Source organism: Hipposideros armiger, unplaced genomic scaffold (assembly GCF_001890085.2).
Source record: "Hipposideros armiger isolate ML-2016 unplaced genomic scaffold, ASM189008v1 scaffold_639, whole genome shotgun sequence".
NCBI lineage: Eukaryota > Metazoa > Chordata > Mammalia > Chiroptera > Hipposideridae > Hipposideros > Hipposideros armiger.
In genome coordinates, this window is record NW_017731989.1 from 661,595 (window position 1) to 683,222 (window position 21,628).

The 21,628-nt window shown below is 43.4% G+C and overlaps 1 protein-coding gene across 3 annotated transcripts in view; it reads left to right on the top strand.

Annotated features, from left to right (window-relative positions):
- Positions 1–5,012: 5,012 nt before the first annotated feature.
- NLRP12 (NLR family pyrin domain containing 12) overlaps positions 5,013–21,628 on the top strand; it is a 25,182-nt gene continuing 8,566 nt past the window's right edge. For 2 of the 3 annotated variants that reach the window (XM_019625726.1, XM_019625729.1), the window contains exons 1-7: positions 5,013–5,406; positions 9,802–9,882; positions 12,259–13,960; positions 14,943–15,113; positions 17,571–17,741; positions 19,074–19,244; positions 20,487–20,657. In XM_019625726.1, the coding sequence (XP_019481271.1) occupies positions 5,118–5,406; positions 9,802–9,882; positions 12,259–13,960; positions 14,943–15,113; positions 17,571–17,741; positions 19,074–19,244; positions 20,487–20,657 (2,756 nt within the window). In that variant the 5' untranslated portion in view covers positions 5,013–5,117. The remainder of the gene's footprint in view (positions 5,407–9,801; positions 9,883–12,258; positions 13,961–14,942; positions 15,114–17,570; positions 17,742–19,073; positions 19,245–20,486; positions 20,658–21,628) is intronic. The other variant, XM_019625727.1, reaches the window with a different exon arrangement.

Below are 21,628 nucleotides of genomic sequence, written 5' to 3' on the forward strand. Positions count from 1 at the left end.
TAAATAAAGTGTACAATCCAAGGTTGGGTGGGGCTTTTTTTTGTTGTTTTGGGGGGGTTTTTTTTAGTATATTTGCAAAGTTGTGCCACCATCAGTACTGTCTAATTCCAGAACATTTTCATCTCCCAAAAGGAGACCCTATAACTGTCACACTCACCATCTCCCACAAGCACTACAATCTATTTTCTGTCTTCAAGGATTTGCCTATTATGGACATTTCAGATCAATGGAATCACACAATACATGGCCTTTTGTGTCTGACTTCTTGCACTCAGCATGTTTTTAAGGTCCATCCATGTGGTAGTGTGGGTCAGTGCAGTGCTTCGTTCCTTTTTATGGCTGAATAATATTCTACTGTATGGAGGGACCACAGTTTGTTTATTCATTCATCCATTGATGGACATTTAAATTGTTCCCACCTTTTGGTTATTATGAATAATGTTGCTGTGAACATTCATGTACAGATTTTTGTATAGACATATGTTTTTAACTCTTTAGAATACATACTTAGGAATGGAAATTTGGAGTCATGTGATAACTCGATGTTTAACTTTTTGTGGAACTGCCAAACTATTTTCCAACAGTTTGGAAAGCCATTGCTACACCATTTTACAGTAATCCCTAGATTATTTAGGCTGAGCTGAGTTTTATATCTCTTTCAATACCAAGAGCTTTAACTAATATAGTGTCTCTTGCGGAAGCAAAACAACACATTATTTTTACCCACATTATGAAGAACACCTTTCTCCTCCTTCCTTTTCATCCTTAATACTCATCTTTCTCTTCCAAAACCTGGTCATTGCTATTATCTTCCAAACAGACACAACTCTCTTTAACTTCAATCCTGGGGCCAGTCCTTATGATAATAAACACTTTTCAAACCCCTTATTTTTCTTTCCACTTAGTAACACACTCGAATATTTTACAATTAAGATATGGCATTTTTGTTAGGATGCCAGCTCTGAGCAGCAGGACCCTGGTTCGGATCCCACATGGGGGCCAGTGACACTGCCCTCTACAGCTAAGATGGTGAACAACAGCTAGACCTGGAGCTGGGCTACCGTGAGTTGCCAGTGATGGCGTAGGCTGCAATGGAGCTGCAGTGGGCTGCCATAAGCTACTGTGTGTGGCTGACAGTCAGCGTGAGTGGCTGGCAGCCGGTGTGAGCTGTCAAGAGCCTCCGTGAGCGGCTGTCCAGAGGCCGGCAACCAATCTGCCTCACCTGGGAAGAGCACAATGATAACACCAACATGGGCCAGTGAAGCAATGTCCTCCGTAACTAGACTGAAGAACAAAAGGACAGCAACTTGTCTGTTCCCCTTCCCCTGATTCTCCAACGCTGTTCCCCTCCCCCAATTCCCCAATAAAATCTTAAAAAAAAAAAAAAAGGATATGGCATTTTTGTAATAAAAAAAATCACATTTTCTTGGTGAGAAAAAAAACCAAAAACCTTTTAGGAAGCATTTTTTTGTGTTTCCTGAACTGGCTGCCATGGAAAATTATCTTTACACTCTGAGGCCCTTGAATTCAGGGGCTGGAGTGGATCCATTCCTGTATTCCAGAAACTGTGCTGAGCTACAGAAGTCCCCAGGGATTGTCAACTTTCTTTTTTCCCATCAGAAAGAAGGGCTTTCTTGAAAGGGGATGTATGAAATACGGTAGTGACTGACTCAGCTTCCCCCCACGCTCCATTCTGAATTCCTAGAAATTTGTCTTTCCCTTCCTACGACAGTGGTGTGGATGGACGTAAGATAACGAGTCATCCGTGGAAGCCCAAATGTAAGCTACAGAGAGTATAGGTCAGCAGCATCTTTTTTCTCCCCCACCTTAGAACCTTTGCTGCTCATCCCCTATATCCCTCAAACATATCCCGTACCCCCATGGAGGCCCCTGAGCCATGGCTCTAGCCTCCTTCCTGTCCTTGCAGCCTCCAGGCTTCCCCCCTTAGTCCATCCTCCACAAGGGTCCTGAAGGATCTTCCTGAACGTGGAACTGACTCCATCCTTCCCCTGCTCAAAACTACACTGTGCCACGCAATGGACTATTACTCAGTTGTGAAAAAGAACTGATGCGTGCAACAACATAGATGAACCTTGAAAACATTATGCTGAGTAAAAGAAGCCAGACAATAAACAGTCACATATTATATGATTCCATTCATAGGAGATATCCAGAAGAGACACATTCATAGAGAAAGTAGATTGGTGGTTGCCAGGGGCTGGGGGAGGGGGAAATGGGAAGGTACTTGCTTCATGGGTATGGGGTTTCCTTTTGGGGTGGTGAGAAAGTTTTAGAAAGTTTTAGGATAGTGTTGATGGTTACACTCCACTGCCGATATAGTTAATGTCTCTGGATTGTACATTTTATTTTTTAAATTGTATCCTTTAAAATGAGAGAAGTTTATGCATTGTGTATTTTACCTCAATTTAAAAAAAGACACTCTATGGATCCCCATTGTCTTCGAGATAGAGTACAAGTTTCATGCAAGATGTTTCTGACATGTCCTCTGATTACCTCACCTACTCCATCTGTTCTCCCTCTACTCTCCAGACCCACCTGACTACTCAGCAATTCCCCACCTCCCTGCCACATCCAACCACTCCCTCCATCTGCAAAGGTGGTTTTCCCCTGTCTGTTGAAATACTCTCATCTCAGTTGGTTAAGAACGTGAGCTCTGAGCAATAGGGTCGCCAGTTCAATTCCCACATGGGCCAGTGAACTGCACCCAAGCTGAGCTGCCGCTGAGCTGCCGCTGAGCTGCCAACAGACGGCAGGATGGCTCAGCTGGTGAGAGCACATGCTCCTAACAACAAGGTTGCCGGCTCAACTCCCACATAGGATGGTGGGCTACACCCACCAGCAACTAAGATTGGACATGGCACCTTGAGCTGAGCAGCCGTTGGGCGACTGGATGGCAACTGGACTTGGATCTGAGCTAGCTGTACTCTCCACAACTAAGACTGAAGGACAACAACTTGACTGTTCCCCTTCCCCAATTCCCCAATAAAATCTTTAAAAAGGAAGAAAGAGAGAGAGAGAGAGAGAGAGAGAGAGAGAGAGAGAGAGAGAGAGAGAAAGAAAGAAACAAAGAAACAAAGAAAGAAAGAAAGAAATACTCTCACCCTTAAGACTCATTTCAGATACATCATGTGCTATGGAAGTCTTCCTCAATTCTCCACCCATATTTTTTTCCTTCATTGCGTTTTTGTTTTGTTTTTTTTATTTTTTATTTTCTTTCTTTCATAGCATTCTTTCTATCATCTTCATAGCATTTCTCATCATCTGAAATACTAATGCCCATTTTCGTTTATTTGTATTCTGTCTATCGTCTCTACGAGGTAGTAAATCCCATAGAGAATGTGTCCGTCTTTCATGGCTTGTTTCTGGCACCTCAAACATCAGCATGCAGTGGGTGCTTAATAAAGAACTGTTTAAATGAACGCCACTCAGATAGCAGCTGGAGCATCTTTGGCTTCTAAAACTCTCAACTCCGTGGTTTTGGAAAACCCAGTTATCCCATACTTTTTTTTTTCTTTTCCACTATATAAATGCCTTTTATGTCTCACTTCGCATTTGCTCTATACTAATACCTTCTGGAGAGAGTTTACAGAGGTTTGTTCTCTACAGAAACCTGGCTTCTTGCAAATGTGAACTTGGACAAGCAGCATCAGCACCAACTGGGAGCTTGTGTGAAATGCAGGCTCTTAGAAGCAATAAATCAGAATCTTTCTTTTTTAATTTTATTTTTTAAGGATTTTATTGGGGAACAGTGTGTTTTTCCAGGACACATCAGCTCCAAGTCAAATAGTTGTCTTCAATCTAGTTGTGGGGGGTGCAGCTCTGTGGCCCATGCGGGGGTCGAACCGGGAACCTTGGTGTTATGAGCACTGCACTCTAACCACTTGAGCTAACTGGCCACCCCTAGAATCTTTATTTTAATAAGATCCCCAGGTGAGTCACATGCACACTAGAGTCTGAGAAACCTTGGAGACATGATTTTGAGACCGTACCCAGAAACAGTCACTTCCTTTCTTGGCCAAGCCTTTGGGGGTTTAGAGAGAAGGTAAGGTGACTTTTCTAGGGCCACACTGCTGGTAAAGTGGCAAGGTGTGGGGTAGGGGTCAGAGGAGCGTGTAAAGCCTGGAGGGTCTCCATGATGCACCATTGTCCCTGGAAAGACAGCAGAAACTCACTCATCTCCCCAAAACACCTTCAAGTTGGTGCCACGCTCAAATACATTTATTGACTTCCTGCTTCCTATGCCCACTGCCCAGTTTTATGAATTCTGGTGGAATAACATATTCATGGCTCCCTCTGTCTCCTGCTTTGTGCCAACTATTTTATCCCTCTAATCAAACCAGACCAATAATAATAATAATAATAATAATAATAATAATAATTAGTAACCCTTCACAACTTTCCTCTTCAATATCTCCAGCACTGCATCCTCCTCCAGATCATGTCCCTTTAACTCATCAGAAAGCAGCACCATGGTCTGAAGGAGATCAGATGTCAATCTCTACTCTCTTTTAGCTGTGTGGTGTTGCAGAATCCATGTACCTCTCTGGGCTTCTGTCTCCTCATCTATAAGAGTAAATGCCTGGAAGAGAAATTTACTGACATTGGCCCACATTTCACAGTCACGTTGGCTCCAATTCCATCCTCCGATGAGAATTACCCGTCCAAGTCTGACACCAATGGGAGGAGGCAAAGTAATTGTTTTAATGATAATCTAATTGACTGGGGACACTAGCCAGGCAAGGAAAATAGCAGGTAGGACAAAGAAAAGAGAATACCTATTTGGTCAAGGGAGTCAGAGGAGGGAACAGAAGTGAAGGTCTTTCTCGCAGGTGAGTCATCAATAGAATGGCCCCAGCGATTTCCTAATCCCTCCCCACTTCCTCTTTTTCTAACTGAACACCCAGTTGATGAGAGGGGTAGGCCAGGCAGGAACTCAAGGGTGAGGAAGTGCTATTTCAACAGCAGGACTTTCCTGTCTTTCATTCCTACAGCCTCTGCCTGCACAGGATGAGATGGTGGGCATGTTAGAATTGCTCGCCCCGTGTGTAGAAACACCTCGTCTGTAGCTTCTCTCCTCCAGGATTCACAACGTCCCCATGCCCCGAACCACCGTCAGGGATGGCCCCTGTCTCCTGTCCGCCTACTTGGAAGAACTGGAGGCTATGGAGCTGAAGAAGTTCAAGTTATACCTGGGGACAGCGACAGAAATGGGGGAGGGCAGAATTCCCTGGGGGCGTATGGAGATGGCTGGTCCCCTGGAAATGGCCCAGCTGCTGGTGGCCCATTGTGGGAGAAGGGAGGCCTGGCTGCTGGCTCTAAGCATCTTTGATCGGATCAACAGGAAGGACCTGTGGGAGAGAGGACAGAGAGAGGACCTGGTGAGGGGTAAGGAGATGGTGATGGGACCATCATGGCTGCAAGCCACCAGTTCCATTCTCCTTTCTGATAATCACTGAGCTCACAAGACCTGGGTTCTAACTTATCCTTGGCCTTCATTCCTTCTGTGTTGTGCCTAGAACACCCTTCCTCTATCTTTTTTGCCTGGAAAATTCTTATCTATCCATCAGAACCTTGGAGGCACTACTTTCTCTGAGAATTCTTCACTCTTCTTCCCCCTCCTCTTGTACTTAATCCTCACCCTATCTGGCTTAGAGACCCCACTTTTGTGCTTCTTTAGCACTCAGATTTCTTTTATTATATCTTCTGTCCTAGAAAATAATCACAAGGGTACTAACACTTATTGGTTTCCTCTTGTAATAAAGCATCCATTGTACATAATAATGCATCAACACATTCAATGTTTAAAATGCTGTGTGATAGATTTTGTTATTATTATGCCTATTTTATAGGTGAGGCTCAGAAAAGAAATGATTTGCTTCCAGACAAAAGCTCATGAGATTGTACATGCCAAGTTCTTAACACAGTGCCCAGCAGATAGTAAGTGCTCAGCAAACACCAGCTTTTGATGGAAGGGGCAGAAATGGCATTTGAGCTCTGGTTTTTAATGTTATTTGTCACCCCTAATAGAACATGGGTCCCCAAGAGCCGGGGTACTTCTGACTCTTCTGTGTGGTTCCAGGGTCTGGCTATGGCCAGGACCAGAGTAAGTCTCGGCGAACGTTCAAGATGTGCCAATACCTGGCTATACACAGTCATTTCTGTGAGGCTCAGTGTCTCAATGTAAGTGTGATGACAGTGATGTGCCAGTAACATTGAACATCTCTGAAAAAACAAAGTCTTTAATAACACTGAAAACGCAAAGGCTGTGGTTTGTGGCATTTGCTAATTTCCATTGTGTAAGTACCCCCAGCGTGGCTGATTTTAAGTTACCAATGTGATGTGTCACCTGGCTTGTAATTCACAGAAATTTAACAACAGGCTCTCTTGAGCTGGAAATGTGCAATAGGGAGAGATAGACTCTTAAGGCCTTCTCAGATATTATCGCATGTGATTCCTTTTCTCCCAGTCCTCATTCTTGGATAATATTGAAGAGACATTGGACTTGGGGAATATGAGGTTGGGTCACATTTTTAGAGACATAGATGAAAAAGTGCTATCAGCAATAAAGTAAGAAAAAGGCATAAATGTATTCATATATGGTTCTGTAGAATTGTATTTACTTATAGAAGCTTTACATATTTATTAAGACATTCAAATAATAATAAGTATAAAGTGCCTTCCTTCATCCCATTTCACCTGGATCTCTCCCAGGCACTAACAGTTGGGATCTATTACGTGAGCATCCTCCTCCAGACTGTGTTCTTTTACTTCACCAGGAGGTGACCCCGTGGTCTGAAGACAATCAGATGTCTAGCTTTGCTCTATTCTAGCTGTGTGTTGCTGGGGAATCAGTGTACCTCTCTGGGCTTCTGTTTCTTCATCTAAGACACTAGACTAGCTCAGCGGTTCTCACTTGTTAAAATACATAAGAGTCACCTGGACACCTTGTTGTGAATGTGAAATCAAAGACTCCACTTGGGATTCTGATTCAGCAGGTCTGGGGCATCAGGAACCTGCATTTGGATGTGGGTGGAGCTCATAGCATGCATCAGGAAACACTAAGGTAGAACATCTTGGAGGTCTTTTACAGCTTTAATATTCAAGAATTATTTTTTTAATTTAATTTTATTTATTTATTTATTTATTTACGATTTTATTGGGGAGTTGGGGGAGGGAAACAGTGTTGGGGAATTGGGGAAGGGGAACAGCCAAGTTGTTGTCCTTCAGTCTTAGTTGTGGAGGGCACAGCTAGCTCAGCTCCCAAGTCCAGTTGCCATCCGGCGGCCCGTTGGCAGCTCAGGGCAGCTCAGCTCACGGTGCCATGTTCAATCTTAGTTGGGGGTGGACGTAGCCCAGCATCCCATGTGGGAGTCAAACTGGCAACCTTGTTGTTAGGAGCATGTGCTCTTACCAGCTGAGCCATCCTGCCACCTGTTGGCAGCTCGGCTCGGGCGCAGCTCACTGGCCTATATGAGAATCGAACCAGTGACCCTGTTGCTCAGAGCTCATGCTCTTAACCAACTAAGCTACTTGTTTCACCCCTAGAATTATTGGGTTGTTGGAAAAGTCATGACGTATTTTGTCTATGTTTTTCAAAAGTCATTTATTTACATAAAGAACAAAGATCAATCAATTATATATTGCCTGTTTTGTTCGATAACCTTTTGCCAGCTTTCAGTGAGCTTCATAATTCCTCGTTCATAAAAGAACCTGCCTTTATTTGCAAAAAACTGAACAAGGTGCTGATTTACAGCTTCATCTGAATTGAATGTTATACCATGCAGGGGGTTTTGAAGAAAGCAAAACAAGTGGAAGTCTGACAGCACATGGTCAGGCGAGTATGGTGGGTGTGACAACACATCCCATCCAAGCTCCAGTAATTTTTGACGGGTGATCAAACTTGTGTGTGGTCTCATGTTGTCACGATGGAACATAACTCCTTTACAATTAACAAGCTCTGGACGTTTCTGGATGATGGACTTATTCAAACTCTCCAATTACTGACAGTACACATTCAAATTGATTGCTTGGTTCCTTGGTGGGAGCTCAAAAAATACAACACCTTTAAAATCCCACCACACTGAGAGCATAACCTTTCTCTGATGAATGTCTGCTTATGATGTCGTTTGAGGCGAATCATCATGTCGGGACCAAGACCGTTTGCACACCACATTGTTGTAAACAATCCACTTCTCATCACAAGTTATCAGTCGCTTTAAAAAAGGATTGTTTTCCTCACGTTTAATGAGCATATTGCAGATGTTTATACATGCCATCAAATGAAGTTCTTTGAATTCATGCGGAACACAAATATTGAGCTTGCTTACCTATCTCAGCTTCTTCAGGTGGTTGTGAATGCTTGAATGATGGGTGTTCAATGTTTCTGCAATCTCTCGTGTCGTGTAACGTGGGTTTGATTAGATCAATGCCTTTATTTTGTCGTCATCAACCTCAGTGGGCCTCCCTGACCGAGGAGCGTCATTGAGATCCAAATCACCAGCACGGAATTGCGTGAACCATCATTGGCATTAACGTTCTCTTTTTTTTTTTTAGCTGAGCAATCCTGTCAGCTCAGCAGCAGCTCAGCTGGGGCCGGGACTCAAACTCCTGTTTCTCAGAGCTCGCACTGTTGAGTGAGCTCTTAACCAACTGAGCCACTCGGCCGGCCCTGGCACTGACATTCTTGTAGAGCATTGTCACTGTAAACTTTATGCAACTTTTCACAAGCTTGACGCGTGTTCTTCCCTTTATGGAAGTAAAACAGTAAAATATGACAAAAATGCACAGTTTGGTCTTCTATCTTCAACTTGTGAAATCTCCAAAACTCAACCAAATTGCTCAATTTTTTTTAGAATGAAGCTAGAACTGTCAGCTGTCAAATGACATAGTAATAACATAGACACGAATGACTCTAGTACTTCCAAAATGAACTACTGCCATCTGTCGCAATCATGCATCATGACTTTTCCGACAACCCAATACTTTTTTTAAATTGTGATAAAATTATCTGATGTTATATTGGTGTTTCTTTTCTACGCCCAGAACTCTCCTTGCCATTAGAATGTAAGGTCCATGGGGCAGGGACCTTTGTGTCTTGTTTATTGCTATGTATCCAATGTCTAGAAAAATGCCTGATGCCAATATAGGTATATTTTTTAGATGGATAGATGAAGGATGGCTGGTTGGCTGGCTGGATCAATGGATGGATGGAAGGATGGGTGAATACATGAATGGATAGATGGATGGATGATGGATGGATAATGGATGGATGGATGGATGATGGATGGATGATGAATGGATAATGGATGGAAGAAAGGATGGATGGATGGGTGGATGGGTGGATGAATGGAAGGATGATAGGTGAATACATGGATGGATAGATTGATGGATGATGGATGGATAATCGATGGGTGGATGAATGGATGGATGGATGATGCATGGATGGATGGATGGATGGATGGATGGATGGATGGATGGATGGATCAGACATGGCCAAGGGTTAAAGGGGAGGGAGGAATCCAAGCTGACTCAGAACTTCCTGCCTGACGAGATTCATCGAGTGGATGGAGGTGTTAGTCACCATGACGGGTACCCAGGAAGGAGAATGGGTTATGAAAAACAAATGTTTTGAACAATAGTATGTGTGATGTGGCAGTTGAACATTTTGGGGTGTGGGTGGGCAGAGAGTTATCATGTAGACAATTTGATGTAATAGAAGCTAATGTTATTGAGTGGTAGGCAGGTATGTGCTATCTGATCTCTGCCAAATTTCTCTTCCAGGTACTCCACCAGGTGGCCTCTCCTCACTGGGGAGCCAGTCAACATATTCTCTGGAAGTCTTTCCTGGAACTCCAAGAAAAGGTGAGCCATGAGCCAGGTACCCATTAGAATGCATTGGGCTACATGTATCAAAGTACAAATGGAGAGTAGATCAAGCAAAAAAGGCATTTATTTCATGTTTGCCTATAATAATAAGTCTTGGGGCAGGTGGCTGCAGAACTCACATGGTGAATTAACACCATCAAAGCCCAAACTTCTTCCTGTGTATCAATTCTATCAACCTCCTTACGTTGTTATTTTGTCCTAAGACTTGTCTCCTCATGCTGCAAGATGGTGACCAAACCGTCTCATATGAAAGAATTCTTAGCAAGGACAAAAAGGGAGGCAAAAGGCTTTCTTCCTCAAGTGGCTGTCATTTTATCTAGGCATAAAACCCTTGCAGTCATCCTCTTCCCCTAAAGCAGTCACCTGTGTAACTCTTGGTCAGGACCGGGGCACATGGCCAACCCCAGACCAGCCACTGGCAAAGGGGAATGAGATCACTCGTGACTGGTTTAGCAAAACCATCCCCCATCCCTGGGGTCTTCTGAAGGGACACTTACTAGAGTCCAGGATAAACATCCACTACTTGAATAGAATCAGGATTGCTTGCAAGAAAGAAACAGGAGCATGGGAAAGACAGCAACACCACCAACAGTAACACTTTCAAGGGCATCTTAAATGCATCAGATGCAGCACCTGTTCAAGATACGGTAACTCTTCATTCTTGTTCTCATCATTATTTAAAATTTTTCTATTTCCCTAATATTCCCCATATCTCAAAATAAGAACCCTTTCTCTACAAGAAAAGACCGTAAGACTTTTACAAAATCCAAATGTCGCTGTCACAATTACCTTTGTTCTGTTCAAAAGTGTTTTCTCATGACAGTATCAAAAGAGCAGTAGTATACTTGGTGGACTTTATAAACCTAGAAGTTTTAACATTGTTTGTCAATACACACTGAGAGCTAATAAGATAACTTTGTCTATGACTAGATGAATGGATAAACAAAATTATATATATATATATATATATATATATATATATATATATATATATATATATATATATATATAAAATCTACCATGGAATATTACTCAGCCTTAAAAAGGAATAAAATTCTGATACTTGCTTCAACATAGATGAACTTTAAAAACATTATGCTAAGTGAAATGAGCCAAACACAAAAAGACAAATATTGTATAGTTCCATTTATATGAGGTACCGAAAGTGGTCAAATTCATAGAGACAGAAAGTAGATTGGCAGCTGCCAGGGTCTGGGGGGAGGGGAAAAATGGTGAGTCAGTGTTTAATGGGCACCGAGTTTGTTTAGCATGATGAAAAAGTTCTGAAAAAGGACAGTGGTAATGGTTATACAGCATTGTGAATGCACTTAATGCCACTGAATTGTACAGGTAAAAATGGTTAAAATAGTAAATTTTACCACAATTAAAAATAAAATAGTACATGCATTCGTTTTGAGAGAGTTGTGGGGCCAAATTCAGATCTTTTTTACCTTCCCTTGGGCTGATATTATGGGCCTCTGGTGACATCCAAATACAAAGGGATCCATTTTTTGTCTAGATCAGGTTTTTTCCTCCTTGGCAATATTGACACTTTGGGTTAGATAACTGTTGGGGGACTGTCCTGTGCATTGTAGGGTGTTGAGCAGCATCCCGAACCTTTATCCACTAGATGTCAGTAGCACCCCCCAGTTGTGTGAACCAGAACTGTCTGCAGATCTTGCCAAATGTCCCCTAGAGGGGACGCAATCATCCATTGAGAACCTACACTATTCATAGACATCTATACCAAGCAGGCTTTCCTAAAGACTTTGGGCAAAGGATTTATAGAACGGATAAGTTCTTCGTTGTCGATATGCATTTACCTTTATTTCAGAGGGGACGCTGAAAACTTGCAAACACTGCTTCCCCAAACTTTAACGTGCATGCAAATCATGCTGCGATCTTGTTAGCAACGCAGTTTCTGATTCAGCTGGTGGGGATTGGGACTCAAGATTAGGCTTTTTCAACCGGCTCCCTGGTGGGCCACGTGGGGTTTTAGAATTCTTTCACCAGGCCGGGTCATGGGTACAGATAGCAGAGGTTGGCGCATTCTTCTAGGGACGCACGGTTGTCTTCCCTCAGCCTGAATGGTGATGCCCATACTGCTGGCACATGGACCCTCATTTGAATAGCAAAAATAGAGTACTGTGTGTGGGAAAATGTTAATGCCTCTTCTTCCCACAAGAGGGGAAGATCTTTATCGGGAAGTACCAAGATTCTCGGCTCTATCTAGAACACTGTTCCAAGGATATTGCAGAACAAGTAGGCCCTGGGCCATGGTGTGCTTTAACTCATGAATCCATGAAAGACTGCTGATGAGTCTTCCACGGATCCTTCATTCCTCTCCATTAGATCCCCGGGAAACCTACAGAGACTATGTCCGCAGAAAGTTTCGGCTGATGGAGGACCGCAATGCACGCCTAGGGGAATGCGTCAATCTCAGCCACCGGTACACCCGGCTCCTCCTGGTGAAGGAACACTCAAATCACATGTGGGCTCAGCAGAAGCTTTTAGACACGGGCCGGGGACACGCGAGAACCGTAGACCACCAGGCCAGCTTCATCCAGATGGAGACCCTCTTCGAGCCAGACGAGGAGCGCCCTGAGTCTCCGCGCACAGTGGTCCTGCAGGGGGCAGCCGGGATGGGCAAATCCATGCTGGCCCACAAGGTGATGCTGGACTGGGCTGACGGGAGGCTCTTCCAAGGCAAGTTTGATTATCTCTTCTACATCAACTGCAGGGAGATGAACCAGAGTGCCTCAGAGCGGAGCGCCCAAGACCTCATCTCCAGCTGCTGGCCTGAGCCCAGCGCACCGCTCCAGGAGCTTGTCAGAGTTCCTGAGCGCCTCCTTTTCATCATTGATGGCTTTGACGAGCTCAAGCCCTCTTTCCACGACCCTCAGGGCTCTTGGTGCCTCTCCTGGGAGGAGAAACGGCCCACAGAGCTTCTCCTTAGCAGCCTAATTCGGAAGAAGCTGCTGCCTGAGCTGTCTCTGCTCATCACTACCAGGCCCACGGCTTTGGAAAAGCTGCACCGCTTGCTTGAGCATCCCAGGCACGTGGAGATCCTGGGCTTTTCTGAAGCAGAAAGAAAGGAGTACTTCTACAAGTATTTCCACAACGCAGAGCAGGCCGGCCAAGTCTTCAACTTCGTGAGAGACAATGAACCCCTCTTCACTCTGTGCTTTGTCCCTTTGGTGTGCTGGGTCGTCTGCACCTGCCTCAAGCAGCAGCTGGAGGATGGAGGGCTTTTAAGACAGACGTCCAGGACCACGACTGCAGTGTACATGCTCTACCTCCTGAGTCTGATGCAACCCAAGCCAGGGTCCCCAACCCTCCAGCCCCCACCCAACCAGAGAGGGCTGTGCTCTTTGGCTGCAGATGGACTCTGGAATCAGAAAATCCTATTTGAGGAGCAGGACCTCCGGAAGCATGGCCTGGATGGGGCAGATGTCTCTTCCTTCCTCAACATGAACATCTTCCAGAAGGACATCAACTGTGAAAAGTTCTACAGCTTCATCCACCTGAGTTTCCAGGAATTCTTTGCAGCCATGTACTATATCCTGGATGGTGGGGAGAGTGGGTCCAGTCCAGACCAGAACCTGATGAGGCTATTGACTGAGTACGGGTTTTCGGAAAGGAGCTTCCTGGCATTCACAGTCCGTTTCCTGTTTGGACTCCTCAATGAGGACACGAGAAGCTACCTGGAGAAGAGGCTTTGCTGGAAGGTCTCGCCTCACGTCAAGGTGGAACTGTTGGACTGGATCCAAAGCAAAGCTCAGAGTGAGGGCTCTACCCTGCAGCAGGGCGCCTTGGAGTTCCTCAGCTGTCTGTACGAGATCCAGGAGCAAGATTTCATCCAGCAGGCCCTGAGTCACTTCCAAGTGGTCGTGGTCAGCAATATCACCACCAAGATGGAGCACATGGTCTCCTCCTTCTGTATGAAGAACTGCAGGAGCATCGTGGTGCTGCACTTGTATGGGGCTGCCTACAGCGCTGACGAGGAAGACGGGGTGAGATGGACTTCAGGACCCCGGACGCTACTGACACACTCGTAAGTACTCGCAGGGGCTTGCTGTCTAATTCCATGTTCTTAGCCAAGTTCATGTTCTTCATGGGCGTGATTTTGCCCTTGTCCCAGGACACACTTGGCAATATCTGAAGAAATACCTGGTTGTCACAACTTGAAGAGATGGGAGGAGTGCTCCTGGCATCTAATGGGTAGAGGCCAGGGATGCTGCAAAAACATCCTACTATGCACAGGATGGTCCCTACAACAGAGTGATCTGGCCCCCAAATATCAATAGTGTCCAGGTTTGTTTCCTGTTCTTAAACAATATTTGTCAGGACTAAATTGGGACCTATGTCAAGGAGAATGTATTCAACCAATAATTATCCAGGCAGTTGTCCATCGATGGATGACTGAATAAAGAAGAAGTGGTACATATACACAATGGAATTCTACTCAGCCATAAAAAAGATGAAATACTGCCATTTGTGACAACATGGAAGGATTCTGAGGGTATTATGCTGAGTGAAATAAGTCAGATGGAAAGGATAAAAACCTGTATGATTTCTCTCATATGTGGGATATAAAATAAAAAACTAACCAATGAACCAAACGAAACAAACTCATAGACACAGACAACAGATTGGTGGTTACTAGAGGGAAAGGGAGGGTGAGGGTAGGTGAAATGAGTAAAGGGGGTCAAATATATGGTGATGGTTGGAAACTAGACTTTGGGTGATGAGCACACAATATACAGATATCAAATTATAATTTTGTACAACTGAAATTTGTGTAGTTATTAACCTATTATCTCAATATAAAAAAAAGTATCTGTGAGATGAAAGGCATGTCTCCTCCCTAGTCCAAAGATTTAAGCCTGTGCGAGTAATGCAGAGTCATTCAGAAGATAAATTAACATGGAGATGATAGAAGGCTTCATAAATTATGAGGGGACAATCAAGTGCCAAACATTGTCATTGTAAAGCGACTGGGAAAACTAGACTTGACCTGTCGTTGCTTCATGCAGACCCGAGAGGAATGTTTTGCCAGACGCCTACAGTGAACAGCTTGCCATGGCTCTGAGCACCAATCCGAATCTGATAGAGCTGGCTTTGTACTGCAATGCCCTGGGAAGCCGGGGGGTGAAGCTGCTGTGTCAAGGACTCAGACATTCCAACTGCAAACTTCAGAAACTGAGGTGAGACTAGGCTGGTCTGGGAGCTTCTGGTGGTCCCACCACACCCTCACATGGGGCTCAGTTAGAAAGAACACAGGATGGTGTGTTAGTTTGCTCAGGCTGCCATAACAGAGTGTCATAGGCTGAGTGACTTAAACAACAGAAATTTATTTCTCACAATTCTGAAGCCTGGAAGTTCAAAATCAAGGTGTCGGCAGGGTTGATTCCTTCTGAGGCCTCTCTTCTTGGCTTATAGATAGCTGTCTTCTCCCTGTGTCCTCACATGGTCCTCCCTCTGTGTGTGTCTTGTCCAAATCTCTTCTTATATGGACACCAGTCAAATAGGACTAGGTCCCACCCCATGACCTCATTTTTCCTGAATCACCTCTTTAAAGACACTATCTCCAAATTCAGTTGCATTCTGAGGTCCGGGGGCTAGGATTTCAATGTATGAATTTCGTGGGGGACACTGTTCAGGCCATAACAGATGGATATCAATATTAGTTCAAGAGTCATTATCTCTCACTTTTCTTATTTTTACCTTCTCCTTTCCAGGCTTCCTATCTCCAATCACACTTCCTGATTTCAGATTACTGGGGGTGCCAAAAAAATGTATACACATGACTTGTATTCATCTTTCGTTATCGGTATATATTGAGTATTACAATTTTTTAAAAAGATTTATTAGAGAACAGCCATGGTCATTGGTAATACATTGCTTTCATGCAACAATGGAATAGCTGACCCTTCTAAGGAGGGTGCAGCTCACAGTAGCCCATGTGGGGATCAAACTGGCAACCCTGGTATTATCAGCATGAAGCTCTAACCACCTGAGCTAACCAGTCACCCCCAAGTATTACAATTTTAATACAGTTTTTTCTTTTCTTAAAAAGTATATACACTATTTCATCTTTTTTTTCTGGCAGAATAGTATTCCGTTGTGTATATATAGCATATCTTCTTTATTCAATCATCTATCAAAGGCCACTTTGGCTGTTTCCATGTCTTGGCCACTGTAAAGAAAGCTGCAATGAACATCAGAGCACATATATCTTTATGGATCAATGTTTTCAGATTTTTGGGGGTAGATACCCAGGAGAGGGATTGCTGGGTCATATGGTAAGCCTAGCCTTAATTTTTTGAGAAACCTCCACACTGCTTTCCTTAGCAGCTGCACCAATCTGCATTCCCACCAACAGTGTATGAGGGTTCCTTTGAGATTATTATGCTAAGAGAAATAAGTCAGACAGAAAAAGTAGAGAACCATATAATTTACTCATATGTGGGATATAAAACTGAAAACAACAAAGGAACAAAACAAACAAATAAAGAAACAAAAACTCATAGACACAAACAATAGTTTAGTGGTTATAAACGGGATCAAATATATGGTAATGGAAAGAGAACTGACTCTGGGTGGTGAACACACAATGTGATATATAGATGATGTATTACAGAATTGCACACCTGAAACCTAGTAACTTTACTAACAATTGTCACCCCAATAAACTTTAATTAAAACACAAAAATTTGTATACATTTTTTGGGCACCCTCTGTATATTACAAAGCTACAGTAATTAAAACAGTATGGTGCTGGCATAAAAACAGATATACAGATAAACAGAATAGAATAGAGAACCCACAAATAAACCCATGCATATACAGCCAACTGGTCTTCAACTAGGGTGCCAAAAATACCTATGGAAATACGTAGAAGAGGCAAATCCATAAGGATAGAATGTAGAATGGTGATTGCTAGGGGCTGGAAGGAAAGGGGAACGGGGAATTATTATTTAACAGGTACAGAGTTTCTGTTTGGGATGGTGAAAAAGTTCTGGAGATGATGGTGGTGATGGTTGCACAGCAGTGTGAAAGTACTTTATGCCCCTGAACTATACACTTAAAAATGGTAAATTTTAAGTTATGCTTTTAAAGCATGGTGGCCCTGCCAACCAGCAAATGTGGCTCAGTGAGCACCTTGGGACCTGCCCGGGACATGGTACCTTCTTCTCATAGTGATGGAGAAAAAAGAAGTAGAGAAGAGCAGATGTGAGGGGTCTTGGATTTCTCTCTTAAGGGCAACCTCTGTGAAAGCATTTCCTTGACTGCAAAGTTCCAAAAACATTTTGCACTACTCTTGTTGCTTTTATTATTTTTTTAATTGAGATATAATTCACACACCACACAACTCAGTGATTTTTTTCTTTTTTGAGCATATTGCACAAGATTGTGCAAAACGTCACCATGATCTAATCCCAGAACATTTTTGTCACACCTAGAAGAGACACCCTACCCATTAACAGAGGATCCCCACTCCCCCAGCCCCTAGCAACCATGAAGCTCCTTTCTTTGGTTTTAGAAAAAGGGAAAAATAGGGATAGACTAAAATAGGGAGGGAGAGAAAGGATAAGGGACAGAACCCACAGGTGGACCACAAAGGAAATGACATGGCTCTTTTCTCCTTCTTTCCACCCCAGACTGAAGAGGTGTCGGGTTTCCAGCTCTGCCTGCCAGGACCTCACAGCTGTTCTAATGGCCAATAGGAATTTAATGAGGATGGACCTAAGCAGCAATGACCTCGGGCTGCCAGGCATGCAGCTGCTTTGTGAGGGGCTCCGGCACCCCAAATGCAGGCTGCAGATGGTCCAGTGAGTCTTAATTTGCGTGGTTTTCCTGGGCAAGGTCATTTTCTCCTTGGCATGAAATATCTCCCCAAACAGTGATGATCCCCAAGTCTCTATCTTGAAATTAGGGCTGCCCTTTGACCCATGACCTTAGACCCTGTCCTGGACTCCGCACTCCAGGAAACCTCTTCCTGGTTTCCTCTGACCCCACCGTTTCTACATGGTGAGGAGTCCCTGGGGCCACCTGTCCACACAGAACCCACACTCGTCCTGGGTGGTCAGAACCCTAGAGCTCCCCATGCCAAGAGCTTTTAGTTGTGCAGTTCCCTGTTCCTGCAATGCCAACGTTCTAGAAAAACAACCCAGGTTCCCACCTGTGTGTCTTCTACTACTTAAACACTTCATTGTGACACTTCTGGTCACCAAATGTGTGGGGTTTCCCCACACCAAGCAATTCCCTGGAACACCAGCTGAGTGTCCTACAATTTAATGTACTTCTGATACTATAGACCTGGAGAGAATGTCACATCCCACAGGTTAAGGGCTCAGTCCCAGGAGACTGCTCTCTTTAACTTCAGGCCACAGTTGCAAGTCCAGGTTGTTACCTGTGCTTCTGACTGACTGGCTACAAAATCAGAGGTTCCCATGACCTCTCATGCCCCCTTCTATTTATTTGCTAGAACAGCTCACAGAACTCAGGGAAACACTTAGGTTTACCAGTTTATTAATGGATGTGACAAAGGACACAGATAAACAGACGGGTGAAGAGATACTTAGGGAGCGATCTGGGAGGGTCCTGAGCATAGGAACTTCTGTCCTTGTGGAATTGGGGTGCATCACCCTCTCACTCGGTATGTGGATGTGTTCACCAGACTAGAAGCTCTCTGAGCCCTGTATTAGTGGGATTTTTATGGAAACTTCCTCATGTAAGCATGACCAATAAGTTACTAACTCCATTTCCAGCCCTTTTCCCCTCTGTGGAGTGTGGGGGTGGGGCTGAAAATTCCAAGCTTCAGTGAAACTGAGACATCACATGAAACTGAAAACTGAGACTTGATAAAAACTTGCTTGAGGTTAGTGGGGTAGTGGGTAGTGGAGATGGAAGCAAACACAGGCCGCTGAGCCCTGGAAACCCCATTTTGTACTGTTGTTAATGGCACCCCTTACATTGGGTTTTAATTGCTCACCTGTTTGTCTTATTAGGACACTCCTTGTGGCAAATGATGAAGTCTTGTTCTTCTCTGTAGTTTTAGTGACATGTGTGGGTTCAGGTTGGGTAACTAAACGGCCGGGGAAGAGCCATCAGGATGCAGAAAAGCAAGACAGTGCCCTCTCCCCTGTTTCTTTCCTCCGAAGGTTGAGGAATTGTCATCTGGAAGCCGGGGCTTGCCAGGAGCTGGCCTCCGTGCTCAGCGTCAACCAACACCTGTTGGAGCTGGATCTGACAGGAAATGCGCTGGAGGACTTGGGTCTGAGGCTGTTGTGTCAAGGCTTGAGGCACTCAGTCTGTAGGCTGCAAGTCTTGTGGTGAGTTCTTCATGGGACCAACTTAAAAGGCAAATCTCCTCGTATCACAGGATGGTATGAATATGCGTTCGCTATTTTTACACCCACGTTCATAGCAGCATTATTTGCAGTAGCCAAGAGGTGGGAACAACCAAAGTGTCCATCAGTGAGGGGATGGATAAAAAAAATGTGGTATATACATACAATGGAATATTATTCTACCTTAAAAAAGGAACGGAATTCTGATACATGCTACCACATGGATGAACCTGGAAGACGTTATACTAAATGAAATGTCAATTATAAAAAAAAAACCAAAATTATATGATTCCACACATGTGAGGTATCTAGAATAGTCAAATCCATAGAGACAGAAAGTAGAAAGTAGAACAAGGGCCAGGGCAGAAGGGGATGGGGAGTTGTTTAATGGGTACAGAGTTTCTCTTTGGGGTGATGAAAAGTTCTGGAGATGGGTAGTAATGATAGATGTATAAAAATGTGAATGTACTTAATGTTACTGAACTGTATTCTTAAAAATGGTTAGAATAGGGTAATGATTGAGATTTTTCTCCCCAGCATATGTCATCAGTTTGGCTCAAATAAAATGTTTTTCAAATTCCCTTAAAAAAATGGTTAGGATGGTCAATTTTATGTTATATATTCCATTGTATGTATATATTCTGTTTATCCATTCATTCATCCATGGATAAACACTTGGGTTGCTTCCACCTTTAGGCTATTTTGAATAAGGCTGCTATGAACATGGGTGTACAAATATTTCTTTGAGCCTCTACTTTCAGTTATTTTGGGTATGCAACCAGAAGTGGAATTGATGAATCATGAGGCTATTTTTAATTTTTTTGAGGAACTGCCATGTTTTTTTTCTACAGCAGCTAAACCACTTTGCCTTCCTACCAACAGTGCATAAAGTTTCCAATTTCTCCACATCCTTTCCAACACTTGTTATTTTCTGGGTTTTGTTTTTGTCTTTGTTTGCTTTTTTTTTTTTTCTTCATATAATGGGTGTGAGGTGGTATCTCATTGTGGTTTTGATTTTCATTTTCCTAATGATTAGTGATGTTAAGCATCTTTTTATGTGATTTGTGGCTATTTGTATATCTTCTTTGCAAAATGTCTATTTTAGGCTTTTGCACATTTTAAAAAATGAGTTGTCTGTTTGAAAATGCATTATTTTGAAGATTGGGGGTAGGGAGGATAAAATTAGCTTTGTATAGAACACATTCCGTAACATATGTTGAATAGGTTGAAGATTTGTCACCTCACGGCTGCTGCCTGTGAAGACCTGGCCTCGACCCTCTGTGTGAACCAGAGCCTGATGGAACTGGACCTAAGCCTGAATGACCTGGGGGACCCTGGGGTGCTGCTGCTGTGTAAGGGCCTCAGGCACCCCCAGTGCAAACTCCAGACCCTTCGGTGAGTCTGGCTTTGCTCACTGTCATAGGAGTCCAAATTCTCAATCTTTGCCCTCCTGTCTGGGCTCACTAGGGCCACGCTTCCTCCCCTCTTCTAAACTCTGAGTTCCATCTGCCTCCTTTCAAAGATTTTTCTGCCACAGGGCCTTTGCACCACAAGCTCTTTCTTCCTGGAATTCCTTTCTGCTCTGCCCTTTTATACCCTGATAACATCTGTTTTAAAATAAACCTTCTTCTCCTTGTATGCCTTCCTTCCCCAACCCCTAAGATAAGATCTGGGTTCTAAGTTTTATGATCCTATTTGACTTAATACTTCTTCGCAGCATCACTTTTCAAAATTCATCATTTGTGTGTATATGTGTGGTATTCTAAAAGTGCAGGAGCTGTGTCAACTCTATATTTCAATGACTATTATAAGACCTGGCTCAGAGGTGCTTAGAAATACATATGTTTTTAAGTGGGTGAACAGATGAATAAACAAATGAACAAAAAGAAAATGCAGCAAGACTGTCCATTTTCAGAAAATCCTTTTTCTTTGTGGTCCCAAAGGAGAGTCTTTCTTTTTTCTTTTTTTGTCCTACAGTAACATCCTCAATTACCTGATGTTATTCTCTCTGGCAGATTTTGTGTTTTTGTTTTTTTCTTAAGCCAAAGTATGGCTGCCGTGGCTTTTTTATTTTTATTTTTAGAGGATTAAGATAAATCTGTGCCCCATTTCTTTACACTGTTCGCTCTGCTGCACCCTTTAAACATGTTTTTGGAGTGCAGGTACACATAATTAGAATGTTCATAATTCTTCATTGATACCACAATATCACTGTGGACTCACACATCCACACATGTCCCCGTTTTATTTATGTCCCTTTCCTTGTCCTCCCCAAATCTCATCTGTAGGCATGCACGTCAGTATTTTACATAAATGATATATCTCATTAACCTGTTTTTCTTTTTTCACTACCTTTGTACATTTGC